Raw genomic sequence first — 17211 nt, forward strand, 5'->3', positions numbered from 1 at the left:
TTTTATATCGAATTGATGATAGTCAATTTTGAGGCTTGACTTTTCCAAGATCTGTATTATACTGTCATTTACAGTTTTTCATGTTTTGTACTAAAAATGTAAAAATGAGGTATTGTCCTAGACCCTGACACCTACGTGACTTACGGGTCTTGGACCTTATTGTTCCATATTTTTGAATGGGTGTTGAACTTATTTCTGACGCTGATTGTAATATTCTCTGAACCTCAATAAATTATATATTGAAAAAAAAAAAGATTAGCTGATTTACTTGGCTTTGTTTTTTCATGTTGTAACTGAGTACTGTTTTAGATTTGTTTGTTGATGGCTTAAAATCCATCTATTAAGTGGCTCTTTGCTCCCGTTTTCTAAAAATTATTTGTAAGAAGAATAGCAGAGAGTTTAACAAATGTACAGAGCACCCAAATGATGTTGTTGGGGTCCTCAGATATGATTGATGGGTTAAACTCACTACATGTTACTTACAAAAAAAAAAGAAACACAAAATCAATAATATTTTACTAACATCTATGTTATATTCATTGTATCTATTAGTTCACATTTGCAAGTCTTACTCATTTCATGCTTTCAATCGCTTGTCTCTATATGTTCATTTTCGTGTTGTGGCAAACACGTTATTGTTCTAAATGTATGTCTGATCCCATGAGACTGATGTGTCACTCCGCAGTTGCCTCAATCCATGTGTGTACATGCACAGGTAGCAGGTTAGGCCTTCGGTTCCTCCACACTTTAACCCAGTGTTTTTCAACCACTGTGCCGTGGCACACTAGTGTGCCCTGAGCAGTATCCAGGTGTGCCGCCATAGAAACACAGCCAGGCCCGTCAGTGTTTTGCCGCTACCGAGGCCCTGGAACGATCAATACTGGTGGGTTTAGTGGTTGCAGAGCCAGTTCTTATTTTGGACCCGGGCAGTGTTGGGCTCTTCTGGCTTTCTCAGATGTGGCTCAGGCATTACCTATGGAGAAGCTGCGACATGACATCCTAGGACATGCAACTACACCATGTATCACCATTATATTTGAATGTGCCTTGGCAATATATAGATCTTGTTCAGTGTGCCGCGAGTTGTAAAGGGTTGAAAATCTCTGCTTTAACCTAATCTCTTAGAATGTCACTGGTCTCAACAACCCAATTAAATGGAAGATAGTGGCGCATTTGAGGAGATTGAGACCCGACATTGCCCTATTACAAGAGACGCATTGGGTGAAAGATGATAATTCGACTCTCAGGGCACGTTGGATCGGGGGATGTGTTACGGCCTCCTATAGAACTAAGTCTAGAGGAGTAGCCATCATATTTTGTAAGGATTTACGATATAACATATTGGATACGGTTGCTGTGTGGCGTAATGTGAATTATGGCTCATACTGTGCGGCATAATGTAAATACGGCTAATACTATGTGGCATAATGTGACTTTGGCTCATACTGTGTGGCATAATGTGAATTTGGCTCATACTGTGTGGCAAAATGGGAATTTGTATAATTATCTGTTGCATAATGTCAATTTTGGCTCATACTATGCGGAGGAATGTAAATTCGGCTCATACTTTGTGGTGTAATGTGAATTTGGCTTATTCTCTATGACATAATGTAAATTCAGCTCATACTGTGTGGCGTAATGTGATGTGGGGTCTGTTTTGTGTATTGCCATGTGGCCCCACCCTCCACATGACAGGCAGCCTACTGCATAGATACAAGACTGACGTTTAAACGCCACACAAGCATTTTTCTCAAGGTGCAGAAGCACTAAAAACGACAAAACAAACAAACATTTTCATATATATATTGTAACACAGGTACTGAAATAAGGACTCGCAGGCAGGTTTTCCTGATTACAACCACAGTGTCTTTACTGGCATCAGACACTGTAGAACAGCATACTCTCCCTTGGGTCTGGTCACAGAGGTACATACATAAAATAAAGCAACAAACATAAAAGGTCCTAGCATTTCCTGTGCTCAATAGCTATTCTGCTGCAGTGGCTGCAGCCACACATGCCATGCTCAACTGGCACAGGCAATGGTGGTCATTCCGAGTTGATCGCTCGCTGCCGATTTTCGCAGCGCAGCGATCAAGTGAAAAAATGGCAATTTTGCGCATGCGCATGGTACGCAGCGCGCATGTGCTAAGTACTTTCACACAAAACTTTGTAGATTTACACAATCTCGAGCGACGTTTTTCATTGCTTGAGTGATCGTAGTGTGATTGACAGGAAGTGGGTGTTTCTGGGCGGAAACTGGCCATTTTCAGGGAGTGTGCTAAAAAATGCAGGCGTGCCAGGTAAAAACGCAGGAGTGGCTGGAGAAACGGGGGAGTGGCTGGCCGAACGCAGGTGGTGTTTGTGACGTCAAACCAGGAACTAAACGGACTGAGGTGATCGCAGTCTAGTAGTAGGTCTGGAGCTACTCAGAAACTGCAGGGAATTATTTCGTAGCAGTTCTGCTAATCTTTCGTTCGCTATTCTGCTAAGCTAAGATACACTCCCAGAGGGCGGCGCCCTAGCGTTTGCAATGCTGATAAAAGCAGCTAGCGAGCGAACAACTCGGAATGAGGGCCAATGTCCACAGTCCCTGGCTCTATAAACTGATCCCTGCTCACTGTCCCCTAATAGGCATCAGCGCCCAGTGCAGTGTGGGTTTGGGATTTTTAAACCCCCTCTTCTGCAGCTGACTTCCTGTTGTCTCTGGGTGAGTTATAAATCCCGGACCTCCGTTTCTCCAGCTGCAGCTGTGCAGAATGTGCAGGTCTTGTTTTCTACTCTTCCTAGGAAGGAGCTGATTCCATCAGAATGTGGACAATTCTGGTGAGACACAAGACCTCTAACCACAATATATATATATTAGGGTTGACATATATTTGGAGAGCAGCGGGTTACCTGTGGTCAGGCTTGGACTGGCTCACAGGGGTACAGGGGAAACCACCGGTGGGCCCCACTGCCTGGGGCCCCACCTCTTGTGCTAAGGATCAGGTTCTAGACTGTGCACTTGAATTATACATTATACATGTTACCTTATACTGGACTATGGTGTATTTTCTACAGTGCATTGCTGTTATTAATCTGGTACATTATCATGCATGCAGCAGCTGAATTTTCTGTATATATTTATGAAGGGGCCCAGGCGTTGCACTCTCTTATGGTTAGTCAAACCAATAAGGTGGCAGGCCACACCCCCTCTGCAGACTGGCCACACCCATAAACATGGACACTTAACACTGCATTTCCCCGGTGTGCCCTACATGTCCCAGTCCGACACTGCCTGTGGTGATTTTAGACCAGTTATGTGTCCCTCTCCCAGCTGTTGGATCTCGTTGCAGAGAGTGATAGCTGATAGCCCTCTCCCAGCTGTTGGATCTCGTTGCAGAGAGTGATGCCAGTTACCGCCAGTGCAAAAATTCTTAATAATGTTTTTGTGTTACGGAATACTGGTTATAATTCAGGGATTACATAGAAAGGGCAAATGGGATAAATCAATTATTTCAGTGTCTTCCATCAGGTTTTATAAAACCGCAGCCGGATCTGTGCACCTGCAGATAAAGATTTATCAAACGGTTCTGCTGAACCAAGAGGTGGTGGACGCAAGTCAGCTGTGATTGGTTCTGCATTATTGTTAGCGGAAATACATGCGCGTTTTCATCTGTGGGCAGAGATGTGTGCATTTCCGAGACCCGACTGACCGCATCCGTATGCATGGTTTGATACCTATCATCATTAGCAGCGCCCACTTACATCAGCCCTATCCTAGGCACAAAAAGGGGCTGAAAGCAGGAAACCCTGCACAGGCCACAATTCTATCTCCGTACCATCACTGAACTTAGGCTAGATACAGCACATTTACACGCCCAGATACAGCGCCCAGATACAGCGCATTTACACGCCTTCAGTTGCAAATTGTCACAGTCGCGTACCTTTGGTTCCAGACTGTCTGCAGAGCAAACACGCAAATTATCAATTGCAAGTGGATTTGCATTCAACTCTTCATTGGCCCCTCAGTGTTAACAAACAGAAGTGAAATGCAGTGGTCGTCAGTCATATAATTATAGCACAACGCAACAAGCCTTCTTTCTATGTTAATGTACCAGAATGCCTTCTGATTAGAGATATGCGCCGGACCATTTTTTGTTGGCTTTGGATTTTACTCTGATTCGTCGTCCGGCTTTGGATTTGCCAAACCACCGTAACTGTTTTAGGATTTTAATTTGGATTTATATTTTTCTAAAGTGTACAAAAAAAAGCTAAAATCTCATAATTTGGGCATTTTCTTGTTCCTAGAGTATTGTTAACATCAATAACATAAATTTCCAGTAATTTTCAGTCAATTTTGACCACCTGACAGCTCACAATATTGTTTTCACCAATATTGGCCAAAGGCTGCAGTGGCTGGCTGGTTACTAAGTGACAGAGCAGCGGCACAAACACACGCCAGTTTATAGCACATGTATGAAACATTGCCACACACTGCGCGGATCAAAGCGTACTAGAGTAAAGCGCACCAACCAGTACAAACAATAGATATATACGTGTATGATACACTGCGGTCTAACCGGCAGTTTCACAGAAAAATAATAGTATAGTACACTGGGGTATAGCACAAAAATAAATATACATATTTTTTCCAATTTCATTTGTGGCTTACATTTTTTCCCCTGGATGGACAACACAGCACCCCTGGGGATGACCAACTACAGTGTCACACAATGCGGTCTGACCACCAGTGTCACAGAAAAATGATAGTATAATACACTGGGGTATAGCACAAAAATAATATATATATATATATATATATATATATATATATATATTCCAATTCCATTTGTGGCTTTAATGTTTTTTTTTTACACTGGGGTCGCATACCTAGTGTGTCAGAGCACCCATGGATGGACAATACAGCACTCTTGGGGACAGGCCACCTACAGTGTCACACAAAACGTGCATGATACACTGCGGTCTGACTGGCAGTATCACTGTAAAATAATAGTATAGTACACTGGGGTATAGCACAAAAATAAATATACATATTTTTTCCAATTTCATTTGTGGCTTACATTTTTTCCCCTGGATGGACAACACAGCACCCCTGGGGATGACCAACTACAGTGTCACACAATGCGGTCTGACCACCAGTGTCACAGAAAAATGATAGTATAATACACTGGGGTATAGCACAAAAATAATATATATATATATATATACAAACAAATATAGAAAACCACAGCACTCGCCACCCCAGAAGCGGGGTGCAGTGTCTGCACTCACCACTCATAGGGTGGGGTGCATGCAGCCCATGGCCACCTACCCAAATACATACAAAATAGAGAATTCAGCACTCACCATAGCAAGCTCACTTGTCCTCACAACATCAATAAATAAATGATGGGGGTTTAGTTGGTGGATTGGCCAATGCACGGAAGCCCGCATACCGATTTTCAAGGTACCCCACCTTCATGCAGGTCCTACACTATCACAAAGCCTAAAGAATTAAAACCTGGCAACTGTATCACATATAATATAACTGCAAATATGCCCACTAGGTTTAATGTATGCCTGCCACATATTTATTGATGTTGTGAGGACAAGTGAGCTTGCTATGGTGAGTGCTGAATTCTCTATTTTGTATATATATATATATATATATATATATATATATTCCAATTCCATTTGTGGCTTTAATGTTTTTTTTTTACACTGGGGTCGCATACCTAGTGTGTCAGAGCACCCATGGATGGACAATACAGCACTCTTGGGGACAGGCCACCTACAGTGTCACACAAAACGTGCATGATACACTGCGGTCTGACTGGCAGTATCACTGTAAAATAATAGTATAGTACACTTGAGTATAGCACAAAAATAATAATCATTTTTTTCTTCAAAATTCTATTTGTGGCTTTCATTTCATTTTACAAAGGGGTCGCACCCATAGTTTGACAGAGCACCCCTGGATGGACAACACACTAGGGACGGACCACCTACAGTGTCACACAATACGTGTATAATACACTGCGGTCTGACCGGCAGTGTCACAGAAAAATGATAGTATAGTACACTGGGGTTTAGCACAAAAATAAATATATATTTCGTTTTTTCCAATTCTAGTAGTGTCTTTTATTTATTTTTTTACACTGGGATCGCACCCCTAGTTTGACAGAGAACCCCTGGATGCACAACACACGCCTGGGGATGGGCCACCTACAGTGTCACACAATACGCGTGTGATACACTGCGGTCTGACTGGCAGTTTCATAGAATATAGGAGGTCATTCGTAGCTGTGCTAAATTTAGCACAGCTACGACCGTATACTCAGACATGCGGGGGGACGCCCAGCACAGGGCTAGTCCGCCCCGCATGTCAGTGCCAGCGCCTCCGCACAAATACAAAAGCATCACACACAGGCGATGCCTTTGTATTTTAGGAGTAACTCCCGGCCAGTGCAGCTCCTGTGGCTGGCCGGGAGTTGCTCGTCGCTCCCGCTGGCCGCAGCGGCTGCGTGACACATCACGCAGCCGCCGCGGCCCGCCCCCTCAACGGTCCGGCCACTCCTGTGTTGGCCGGACCGCTCCCCCTAAACGGCGGCTTAACGCCGTTGTTCTGCCCCCTCCCGTCTCTGTCTCTGTCTCAGAGGCGATCGTTGGTAACGAAAGCTGCCATGCGCCGGCATAGTACACTGGGATATAGCACAAAAATAAACATATTATTATTATTTATTTATTTTTGTCCAATTCTATTTGTGGCTTTATTTTGTTTTTTACACTGGGCTCGCACCACTAGTTTGACAGAGCACCCCTGGATGCACAACACACCCCTGGAGACGGACCACGTACTGTGTCACACAATACGTGTATCAGGGCCGTAACTAGTAGTGTGCCAGGGATGCCTGGCACACAGCACATATGCACTGTCGGCGCAGGACCACTGGCAATACTTGCTCGGCCATGCCGCCGCATTGTGGGGTCTCACACATACCCGCCCACCGTGAAGTTCACCATCACCGCTCAGCATTGCCCGGCTACCTCTTCTCACATAGGTAGCTGGGCAACGCTGAAGCTCCTCCACCCCCCTCCCGGCTCCACCCCTCTGCATCTTCTGGGAGAGGTGACATCTCTCCCAACCCGCCCCCAACCCACCCACAGTGCCCTGCACTGCGAAGAGCCGCAGCATTAGGGCGGGAAGGAGAAGAGGTCTGCCGGCTGGTGGAAGCTGCTGCCCCAGAGCCAATCGGAAGTATAACACTCTCTCTCTCTCTTTCTCCCTCCCTGGTTTTATAAATGGGGGCTTTGCCTGCTGTAATGAATAAAAGGGGGCTGTACCTGGCATAATGTGTAAAAGGGGGCCCTGCACCTCGTGTTGGCACCCAACTGAGCAATGCAAGTGTCGCTTCGTTCGGGCATGTATAGCCGCCGGCACTGACGTTACTGTTATGCTGCTCTGACATTTTGACCTTGCATCTTGGTAAAACGGGTTGGGGCTGTAATGCCGGCGGTTGAGATCCCGGAGGTCAGCATCCCGACCACCGGATCCCGGCCGCCAGAATGCCAGCGGGGGCAAGTGCAACGGAGACCCTTGCAGGCTCGCTGCGCTCGCCACAGGTTCTATTCCTACTCTATGGGTGTCGTGGACACCCACGAGTGTGAATAGCCCATTTTTGCCGGCATTGTAAGCGGTTGGGATTCTGGCGTTGGTATCCTGACCGCCGGGATCCCGACCGCTGGTAAAGTCACTACATCCTGGTAAAACCATGTTGTACTGCAGGTGGGAGAGATTTAAAATATTCAGAGACACTTGAGATGAAGTCTATGGGGTGTATTCAATTCTAGTCGAAACTGCCGTCTTGTCGGAAAGACAGCAGTTTCGGACTATTTTAGGTCAGAAGGGGTTCCGACCTATTCAATCGGGCTTCATTTTGTCCAACAAGTCTGGAAATCCGTCTTGTCGGAAACCTGTCGGAAAGCACCTGGTTTGGCAGCTTAAGCCGCGGATCTACATGTATTGTCAGAAGCGCGGCCAAACCCGACAGGTTTTGGCAGAGCCGGCCCTAACCAATATGATGCCCTAGGTACGATTTTAGCTAGTTGCCCCTAGCACCGCCGCCAGTTCCACCACTGGCCCTGCACCCTTTCCCAGCACCATCACCCCTCACCCACAGCAGTCCTCATTTTGGTGTTCCTACCCAATATATTTTAAATAGGAACAGTGTGCACATTTTGCGCACAGCCCAAAAAGGTTTGTATTTTTGCTAGGAAGGGGCATGGCCACACAGTAGTACAACTTTATTCACATTTTATCATGCGATAGTGTCCCTTACTCACATTACATCACACAGTAGTACCACTTTACCTTATAAACGTTATTCCTCACAGTAATACCCCTTATTCACATTACATTACATTGAATTGCTCCTCATTCACATTACACCACACCATATTGCTCTTTATTTACATTAGACCTTATACACATAATGCCACACAGTAATGTCCCTTACACATGACACAAATTATTAATGTCCTTATAAACATAATGCGCCTTACACATTATGCCAACCTTTATTAATTCCCTTATACACACAATGTCCCTTGCACATATGCCGCACATTCTTAATGCCCTTATACACATAATGATACACATAGTGCCCATTACACATTTGCGGCACATTATTAATGCATTTTATACACATGACACACATAATGCCCCTTACACATATGCAGAACACTACTGCACAACCAACCCACCCGCACACAGCACTCACATGGCTGCTAACACTGTGACCTCTGCCTGAGCTTGGATACAGATGTGCCCTCATACATCCTGCCTCTATACGCCATGCAGCAAGAAATGCCTGGAGTGAGTCAGCTGGCAGTTCTGCTAAAGTCGGGAGCCTTTTTTTGATGAAAATGCATCTTAATTGCATTACTATGTGGCTAGGATGCATAAGCAGCTTCTCCTGATTAAAATGATATGCGGTATGACTTTATTCGACTGTGCGACTGTGACTGTATCTGTATGCGAATTGCTACGTTACAGTGATTTCCAGGAATACACTGTAACGTAGAATTTGTATGCAGATACAGCTGCAGTCACACACAGAATATAGGCATGCCGCATATCATTTTAATCAGCAGAAGCTGCTTTTGCTCCTAGGCATAACAAATGCCCTAGGCATTTGCCTAGTTTTCCTATGCCTAGGGCCGGCTCTGGGTTTTCGGCCCCGTTTCCGACAATGTCAATCCGACTTTATAACAAGTCGGATTGGCGGGGGGACGTGGCTTGGCTGCCGAGCTGAATGGAAGCAGCTTGGGAGAGCTCCGGGACAAGTGTTGGAGTGCTGCTGCGGAGCCAAGGGACGAGTTCATCGTGCCCCTGCAGTTTGCAGATCACCCCTTCCATAGACGCCGTGGCCAAGAACTCCCTGTCTACTCGGGACAGTTACCACGACCCGGCGTGTGCCTCCCTCCGGTCTGTCTGTCTGAGGTCGTGCCAGCGGACCTCCTCTCCGCTCACCGACGGCTGCCTCTGACTGGCTGGGAGTCCCTGACCGCCGGCTTTGGAAGTTCTGCAAACGCCACCACGAGCACCCGCGAGGTGAGCTACCCGCACCACACCACGGTAATTATCAGCGGAACGCCTGGACACTGGTGCTCTGGTTGCTTCTCCCCTCTCCATGACAGGGCTCCCAGACCTACTTCATCTCACTGGTGCCCAGCACGTCTTTTTGTTTTCCAGCTCCATTGTGAAGAACGGCCAATAGTGCTTTATCAGATCCTTTCTGACAATGCTTGTTGGAAAGGAACCGACTTGAATTGAATATACCCCTAAATCTCAGTGTAAAAATAAAGCTGTCCAGCATCTGTGGGCTACATCCAACTAGTGCTTGGTTCCTGATGCCTGCCCTGTATTATAGTCTACAATCAAAGCTAACCAGAGGTGGCTGCAGTCCCTGGACTGCAGCGCCTCCTACCTGGTACTGTGTATATTACAGTCTCCTTTTTTATTTTAGAAGAGAGCCTTCAGCATAGTATTTGTGCCATCATTGTGCAGCTAGATACTGCATGCTCCATTACACCATGAACCCAGATACCCAGCAATTTGTCTATTCTCCTAATGCCCAATAAGCCCCTACCGCCAAAACTTTATATAGCCCTCATATTCTGGGATATTACATATCCTGATATTATTCAGCTTGCATCGCAATCGCGATGCAAACGCATTCCTTGGCTTCTGTGAGTGTGCATGCGCAGGTTCCGTTCTCTGCGTGCGCAAGCCGAGAAATGCGTTAGCACTGCAGTGATGCGAACGCCTCTGCCTGATTGACAGTCAGAAGTGTTTGCGGGGCAGGGAAGTGGTGTTGCGGGGGCAGGGCATTGGAAACAGGGGCGGGTCCAGCCCATTTCCAGGGCAGCCGCGTGATGTCACATGCAGCTGCTGTGACAGGAAACATGACCGCTCTGGGCCTGCCTTTACCAGACAGGGGCCTTCCCTTATTTTGTGGGGACAGCGATGCGATCGCAGTTGAATTGCTATCGCATCGCTGGTGGCCATTAGCATGCTGGGTGGCTTTGCCCTGTGCTGGGTTGCCCACAGCATGCGAGTAATGGCAGTAGTAGAATCTGCTACTGGAGCTGAATAGGGTCCATAACTAGCCATATTCCATCAATAGTTCTCAATGTCTGCGTGTCACATGCGATCACGTGCTCCACGATTCCCTTACATGCTCTCAATCCCTGTCACAAAATGCTCCCAAACGCCACTCCGGCCTCCCATTTGCAATAAAATGCCCCCAAATGCCACTCTGGCCTGGCCTCCGATTTACCATAAAATTCCTCTAAATGCCATTCCGGCCTCCAATTTACCATAAAATACTCTCAAATGCCATTCCGGCCTCCAATTTGCCATAAAATGCCCTCAAATGTCATTCCGCTCTCCCATTTGCCACAAAATGTCCCCAAATGCCACTCTGGCCTACGATTTGCCATAAAATTCCTCCAAATACCATTCCAGCCTCCCATTTGCCATACAATGACCTCAAACGTCACTCTGGTTTCTCATTTACCATAAAATGCCTCCAAATGCCACTCCAGCCTCCTATTTGTCACAAAATGCTCCCATTAACCCTAAAATAATTTCCCACATACTCAGATCAGATATCACATGTAGTCGAAAACTCCTTTCAGTAGATCCTATTTAACTTAAACTACCCACTTCCAGCACATGTCACTCGGCTCCTGACCGCCTACTAATAATATTGCAACCCATGCAGAACTGTTAAGGTGGCCATACATTGTTACGATTAGGCATCCTTACGATTTCCCCCGCTGCTCTCCCGGCAGCTCCAGGAGTACGATATAGTTAAGTCAGAAAAAGTACCTAAAGATCTATCATAGGACCGGTGAATCACCGCTACCCAGATCACCGGATTTTGGGGGTAATTCAGACCTGATCGTAGATGTGCTAAATTTAGCACATCTACGGTCTGTTTCTCTGACATGCGGGAGGACGCCCAGCACAGTGCTAGCTCAGCCCACGTCAGGCCCCCCACCCCCACACACAGGTACAAAAGCATCACATGGCGGCGATGCTTTTATACCTGACAAGTAGCTCCTTGGCAGTGCAGCTCCTGTGCACTGGCAGGGAGAAAACCGCCACGTCCTGGGTCGCAGCGGCTGCGTGTGACGTCACGCAGCCGCCACGGCCCGCCACCCCAATGGTCCACACACGCCTCCGTTGTCCGGACCGCGCCTCGCCAATGGCGTTCTAACACCGTTGGCACACCCCCTCCTGCCACGCAACCGCCTCTGTCAATCAGGCAGAGGCGATCGCACCAGTGAGATGCTTTCGCATTTCGCTGGCTACACATGCGCAGTGTGCCTGCGCATAGTAATTCAGACTGCGATCACTGCCGCAGCAGCGATGCAGTCTCAATTACCCCCCTTATGTGCAGCACATGAGATCAGGGATCCAGCATACGACCCACAGGATCGCGCATCGGATTGTCATTGTTAGTGAAATGCAAACAAACGATTTGCACTTTCACTAACGACATATCGGTCCAATATATATGTATTATGCATGTCAGCCCAATGGTCTTTCTGGTGTGTGGAGGGGGCTTTAGTCCTTCCATAGAACACAACAGGTGTTGCCTGCAGGTATTGTAGTCCTATTACAATAAGACTACACACAGGGGGTAATTCAGACCTGATCGTAGCAGCAAATTTGTGAGCAGTTGGGCAAAACCATGTGCACTGCAGGGAGGGGGGGGGGGGGGCAGATATAACGTGCAGAGAGAGTTAAATTTGGGTGGGTTATATTGTTTCTGTGCAGGGTAAATACTGGCTGCTTTATTTTTACACTGCAATTTATATTTCAGTTTGAACACACCCCACCCAAATCTAACTCTCTCTGCACATGTTATATCTGCCTCCCCTGCAGTGCACATGGTTTTGCCCAACTGCTAACAAATTTGCTGCTTTGATCAGCTCTGAATTATCCCCCCCCCCCCCGACTCTCCATCTTTCACACACCCATCTTACCACCCCCATTATTCCCAGCATGTGCACCCTACCATGCCATCTCCTCTATGATATAGTAGGGGACATCTCCTATATGGGGTATCCTAGGCAACATTTCCCCACACTTTATTTTTCTCCTGTTACCAGGAGTCTATTCCTATCATCGTGCCTGAAAATTCATTATCACTGAGGTTCAGTATTTGCCACAGAAGAGAGAAGAGTGCACTGCACTCACTCTTCATCTGATTCCGTCTGCTGCCTGACGTACGTGCCTTGTGTATGGGGAAGCCAGCTATATGGACGCTAATGGGCATCCACTGTGTGTGATAATATACAAATGTTGCAGGAGGAGTCCTGTGTAAATAGATGCCTCCTGACAGCTTCTGTGATCAGCTGCTGTGTCCGAGGACCCAGCATCGGATCATCTGCGGGAACATCGGTCAACTGAATAACCGTTGCTGATGCCAGATTAGCTGCATAAATAGACGCAGCCACTGACTTCGGCATGCCCAGAAAATGTATCAGACACACCCCTGTTTTCCTGGACCGCTTCATAGGCAAATGCGGGAGTGGGGTGGTGGGGGGGTGGGTGGGTGGGGTTTCCGGTTGCCCGGAAACCCCCCTGCTCTTGGCAAGTGGATCAAATTATGACAATAGCAATGGTATTTAATACAATTACTAGAACTGCCGTCACATAATGCAGTTTAGGGAACAGAGCAATCAGTGTTCAGGACCAGAGAGTAGCTACCAAAAAGAAAAGACAGGAGCCTTACCATGAGGTGGGAGAATGTGTGCTTAGAAAGACAAGTACTGGTTCTGTTATTGTTGTGTATTTCTTTATTATGGGATGTTGAACCTTTTCCTGACCACTTATCTAATTTATATTATTTAAATATGTTTTATACAGCCTATACTATAGACCATCTATACTGTTAGATATTAATACTGTATTCCATACAGTATCCAGTGTATAAAAAGACCAATGTTTACATTAATGTCCGGGGTCGTTACTAGGTTCTTCCACCACTCCCCCAGACACCCGCACATTTGGAAACTCCCCCTATAGAAATCCTGTGTTTGTCACTGCGCTTGCTGCCACCGCCCCTTCCCTGAACCCAAAATGGGTGCGGTATGTCACCCATACTTCGGCATAGGGGGCACTGAGACCATCATCACATTCACTGATCAGCAACTGCACAGTACAGATCCTACACACACCTTCGGATCAGACAGGGCTTAGATTAAGGGATCGCTGGTGGACACTCACGGGACACCTATGGTCAGTCACCGGTTATTTTTTAGCAATGCTCAATTTGCCAACATACAGTACTGTAGATTGATATTTTCTTCTCAGTGTGATAACCCGAATAAGAGTAAAAGTGTTACATGGACAGTTCATGAAATAACGACACCACATATTATTTTTGTTATTTTTTTTAATCTATAAAAATTATGAAATGTAAAAATAGATTTGTACAAAGCTTTTTTTGACAAAAAACATGAGATCATTGTTAACACCCCAAAATGGCTCTTTCACACGCAGTTTACATACAGACAGTCCAAAACTTGTACCATTTTTGTACATGTAAAAACAATCTTACAAAAACTAATAAAAACATAATTAAAACATAAATCATTGTTTGAGCTCTTTTTGAAACATCCTAACAGCAAACGTACTTCACAGCCGATGAATAATAAATAACTTGGAAATAACTTGAAGACCTTTTAGCTGAATACGCCACTAGCTACAGTAATTGTGACTCAGTATTAACGTGCTATATACTCACATTATCAGTCACCATGGCAACGCAACTTAATTAGCGCTCATTATATGACAGACATCACATACCCACACACAAAGGAATGTAAGTTCTGGGTTAGAACCAGCGGGTGAGACATAATATTCCCTGTAACGCCTCAGGAGTAAGAGCACTTTCTCAGACAAGCGATCACACTTAAATACTTCCTAACTTTCATTTTCGTACCAAAACTCTGGATACAAAAATATAAATATCTAAAAAATAAAACAACACCTTCTATTTACCTGTGTAATCTGTAACCTGTGCTTGTGTGAAAACTTTCTTCTCTGCTACATTTCAAAATCTATGTGGTACCAAAGTTAATAAGGGGTATCGGTAATTAATAGTAACTTTGTACCGTCCCATGTGATCCATCACTATAGGTGGGGAGGGGGTCAGCAGCCGTACTTGTGTACTAGCCTCTAATAGAAAAAAAATATTATTTCCCATTATTATTTTGTAAGTTCGTAATTGTCCATTGATTATATTTTTATTTTAAAATTATTAAGGAAGAACTCCGCTCACAATGGGTGAGCGTTCCTCCCTGTAAACCCTATAACTTATTTTACTTTTGTTGCTGGAACTAAATGCCCTTCTCTAATGGCGTGTACACACGGTGCGATGCCTGTACAGCCCGACATGGGGCCTAATTCAGACCTGATCTCTAGCAGGCGATTTTTGCACCGCTGCGATCAGATAGTCGCCGCCTACAGGGGGAGTGTATTTTAGCTGTGCAAGTGTGCGATCGCATTAGCAGAGCTGTACAAACAGATCTTGTGCAGTCTCTGCGCAGCCCAGGACTTACTCAGCCGCAGCGATCACTTCAGCCTGTCCAGGACCGGAATTGACGTCAGACACCCGCCCTGCAAACGCTTGGACATGCCTGAGTTTTTCCATACACTCCCAGAAAACGGTCAGTTGCCACCCACAAACGCCTTCTTCCTGTCAATCTCTTTGCGAACGCCCGTGCAAATGGATCCTTTGCACAAACCCATCGCTGAGCTGCGATCCACATTATACCCGTGCGACGTGCCTGCGCATTGCGGTGCATATGCATGTGCAGTTTAGACCTGATCGCCCGCTGTATGAGAATGCAGCCTAGCGATCAGGTCTGAATTATCCCCATTGACTATTCGATGTGGCTGGAGCCCGGCCTCACCGATATAGTCTATGTTGGGCTGCCTGCACAGTCTATTTTTCATTGCAATGCCGATCCCGCAAGACCGCGCATCGGCATCGCAAGGACTGTACACACAGTGCTATATTTTCTTCCGATTTTGACTATATAGTCAAAATTGTAAGAAAAAACGCACCATGTGTACACATCTAAAGACTAACAACAGCCAGAGGCTGACATATAATAGGACAGGTGCAGCCAATACTGACCTGAGCAACTGTATGAAGTTTAATGGGTGGCAACACTCTATGGCCAGCATATGAAGAGAACTGGTGTGATTCCGCTCCGGTCATAGGAAGTAGCAAGGAAGATATTAGTCGACGAGGAACATTTGACTAGTATTGAGACCCACTGTTTCCATTAGGTTCATTGGTTGTGCACCATGAAGTCAGTAATGGATTACTGGGTAGACTCAATGCACACTATTGCTGGTTTCAGATCGCAAATGCCGGATCCCACCCGGTAAGAGAAACGTGTCCTTACCGGGTGGGATCCGGCATTTGCACTCCTTTGCTGGCTTTCCGACCCGGCAATATACCGGGTCGGTTGCCATAGCAGCGGGGGGGGCGCGGCAGCAGCAGGGGCGGGGGTGGAGGCGGCGCCGGGAGATGAGCTCATCTCCTGCGCCGCCTCTGCCTATGCTGTGAATGGGAGCCGTGTCGCATCGGAACGGCTCCCATTCACACTGCACCTGACCCGGTATTCAACCCGGTAATAACCCTTCTTTTTTACCGGGTTAAATTACCGGGTCAGGCGACCCGCTAATTCAACAAAGGACCTTTCACATCGCACACTGACCCGTTTCGACACGGCAATATGCCGTGTCGATACCGGGTTATTTGTGCGATGTGAAAGGGGCATAACAGTGCAGGTTTTTGTGATATCCAGGCTACAGCACAGATGGATAAGTCAAAGTAAATGAGGTACTAATTAAGTCACCTGTGCGCAAGCATGGATATCACTAAAACCTGGACTGCCAGTGTGCCTTGAGAACCGAGGTTGGGAATGCCTGCTCTATGGGGTCTATGTACTATGCCTTGGAGAGAGATAAAGTGGAAAGAGATAACGTTCCAGCCAATCAGCTCCTCACTGCAATGTTACAGGTTGTGTTTGAAAAATGACAGTTAGGAGGTTGATGGGGCAACTTCTCCACTGGCTCACTTCTCCACTCTTATCACTGCTTAGTAAATGTCCCCCTAAAAGTCAAGAGAAGGGAATCCAAAAGGGCGCTACCACCTGGCACAGTTTTCCTTAGAGAATAATGTGTATGATGTTCAGATTTCATGTGTATACAGGAAATCTGCAATTAATAGGGAGCACATTATTATCTGTACATGGAATCAGGCCAAGAGGATGAATCACAGACATCATTTGAGTGACGGACAAAATAAATGCTATGTAGATGTCTCCATACTAGAAAAGACAGGATCCCCGCAGATTCCGCTGTGAGCTGAGATCCATCGTAAGCGACCGGCACATACGCCTGCTGGTTACTTTCAGTTCCTTGGCTGCCTCTAGTGCTCGATTCAATGGCCAGCTGAGGTCCTCCAGCTCTAAGAGGTCTGGTTTAGGGGGAGACGTCACAGTATACGGAGGTCGCTGCTCAGCTACGTTATATCCCATGGGAACATAGAGACTGGGTGAGGTGCCATATCTAGGAGGAGAGGTAGAGAACCTAAATACAGTATGCATGCATGAAATACGTAGGAAAATACA

General features: G+C 46.2%; 1 protein-coding gene across 2 annotated transcripts in view; it reads right to left on the bottom strand.

The window, feature by feature from the left end:
- Positions 1-13955: 13955 nt before the first annotated feature.
- The window catches only part of AKNA (AT-hook transcription factor), a 71057-nt gene continuing 67801 nt past the window's right edge, over positions 13956-17211 (bottom strand). For both annotated transcript variants that reach the window (XM_063936426.1, XM_063936427.1), the window contains exon 22: positions 13956-17149. In XM_063936426.1, the coding sequence (XP_063792496.1) occupies positions 16909-17149 (241 nt within the window). In that variant the 3' untranslated portion in view covers positions 13956-16908. The remainder of the gene's footprint in view (positions 17150-17211) is intronic.

Source organism: Pseudophryne corroboree, chromosome 8 (genome assembly GCF_028390025.1).
Source record: "Pseudophryne corroboree isolate aPseCor3 chromosome 8, aPseCor3.hap2, whole genome shotgun sequence".
Taxonomy (NCBI): Eukaryota; Metazoa; Chordata; class Amphibia; order Anura; family Myobatrachidae; genus Pseudophryne; species Pseudophryne corroboree.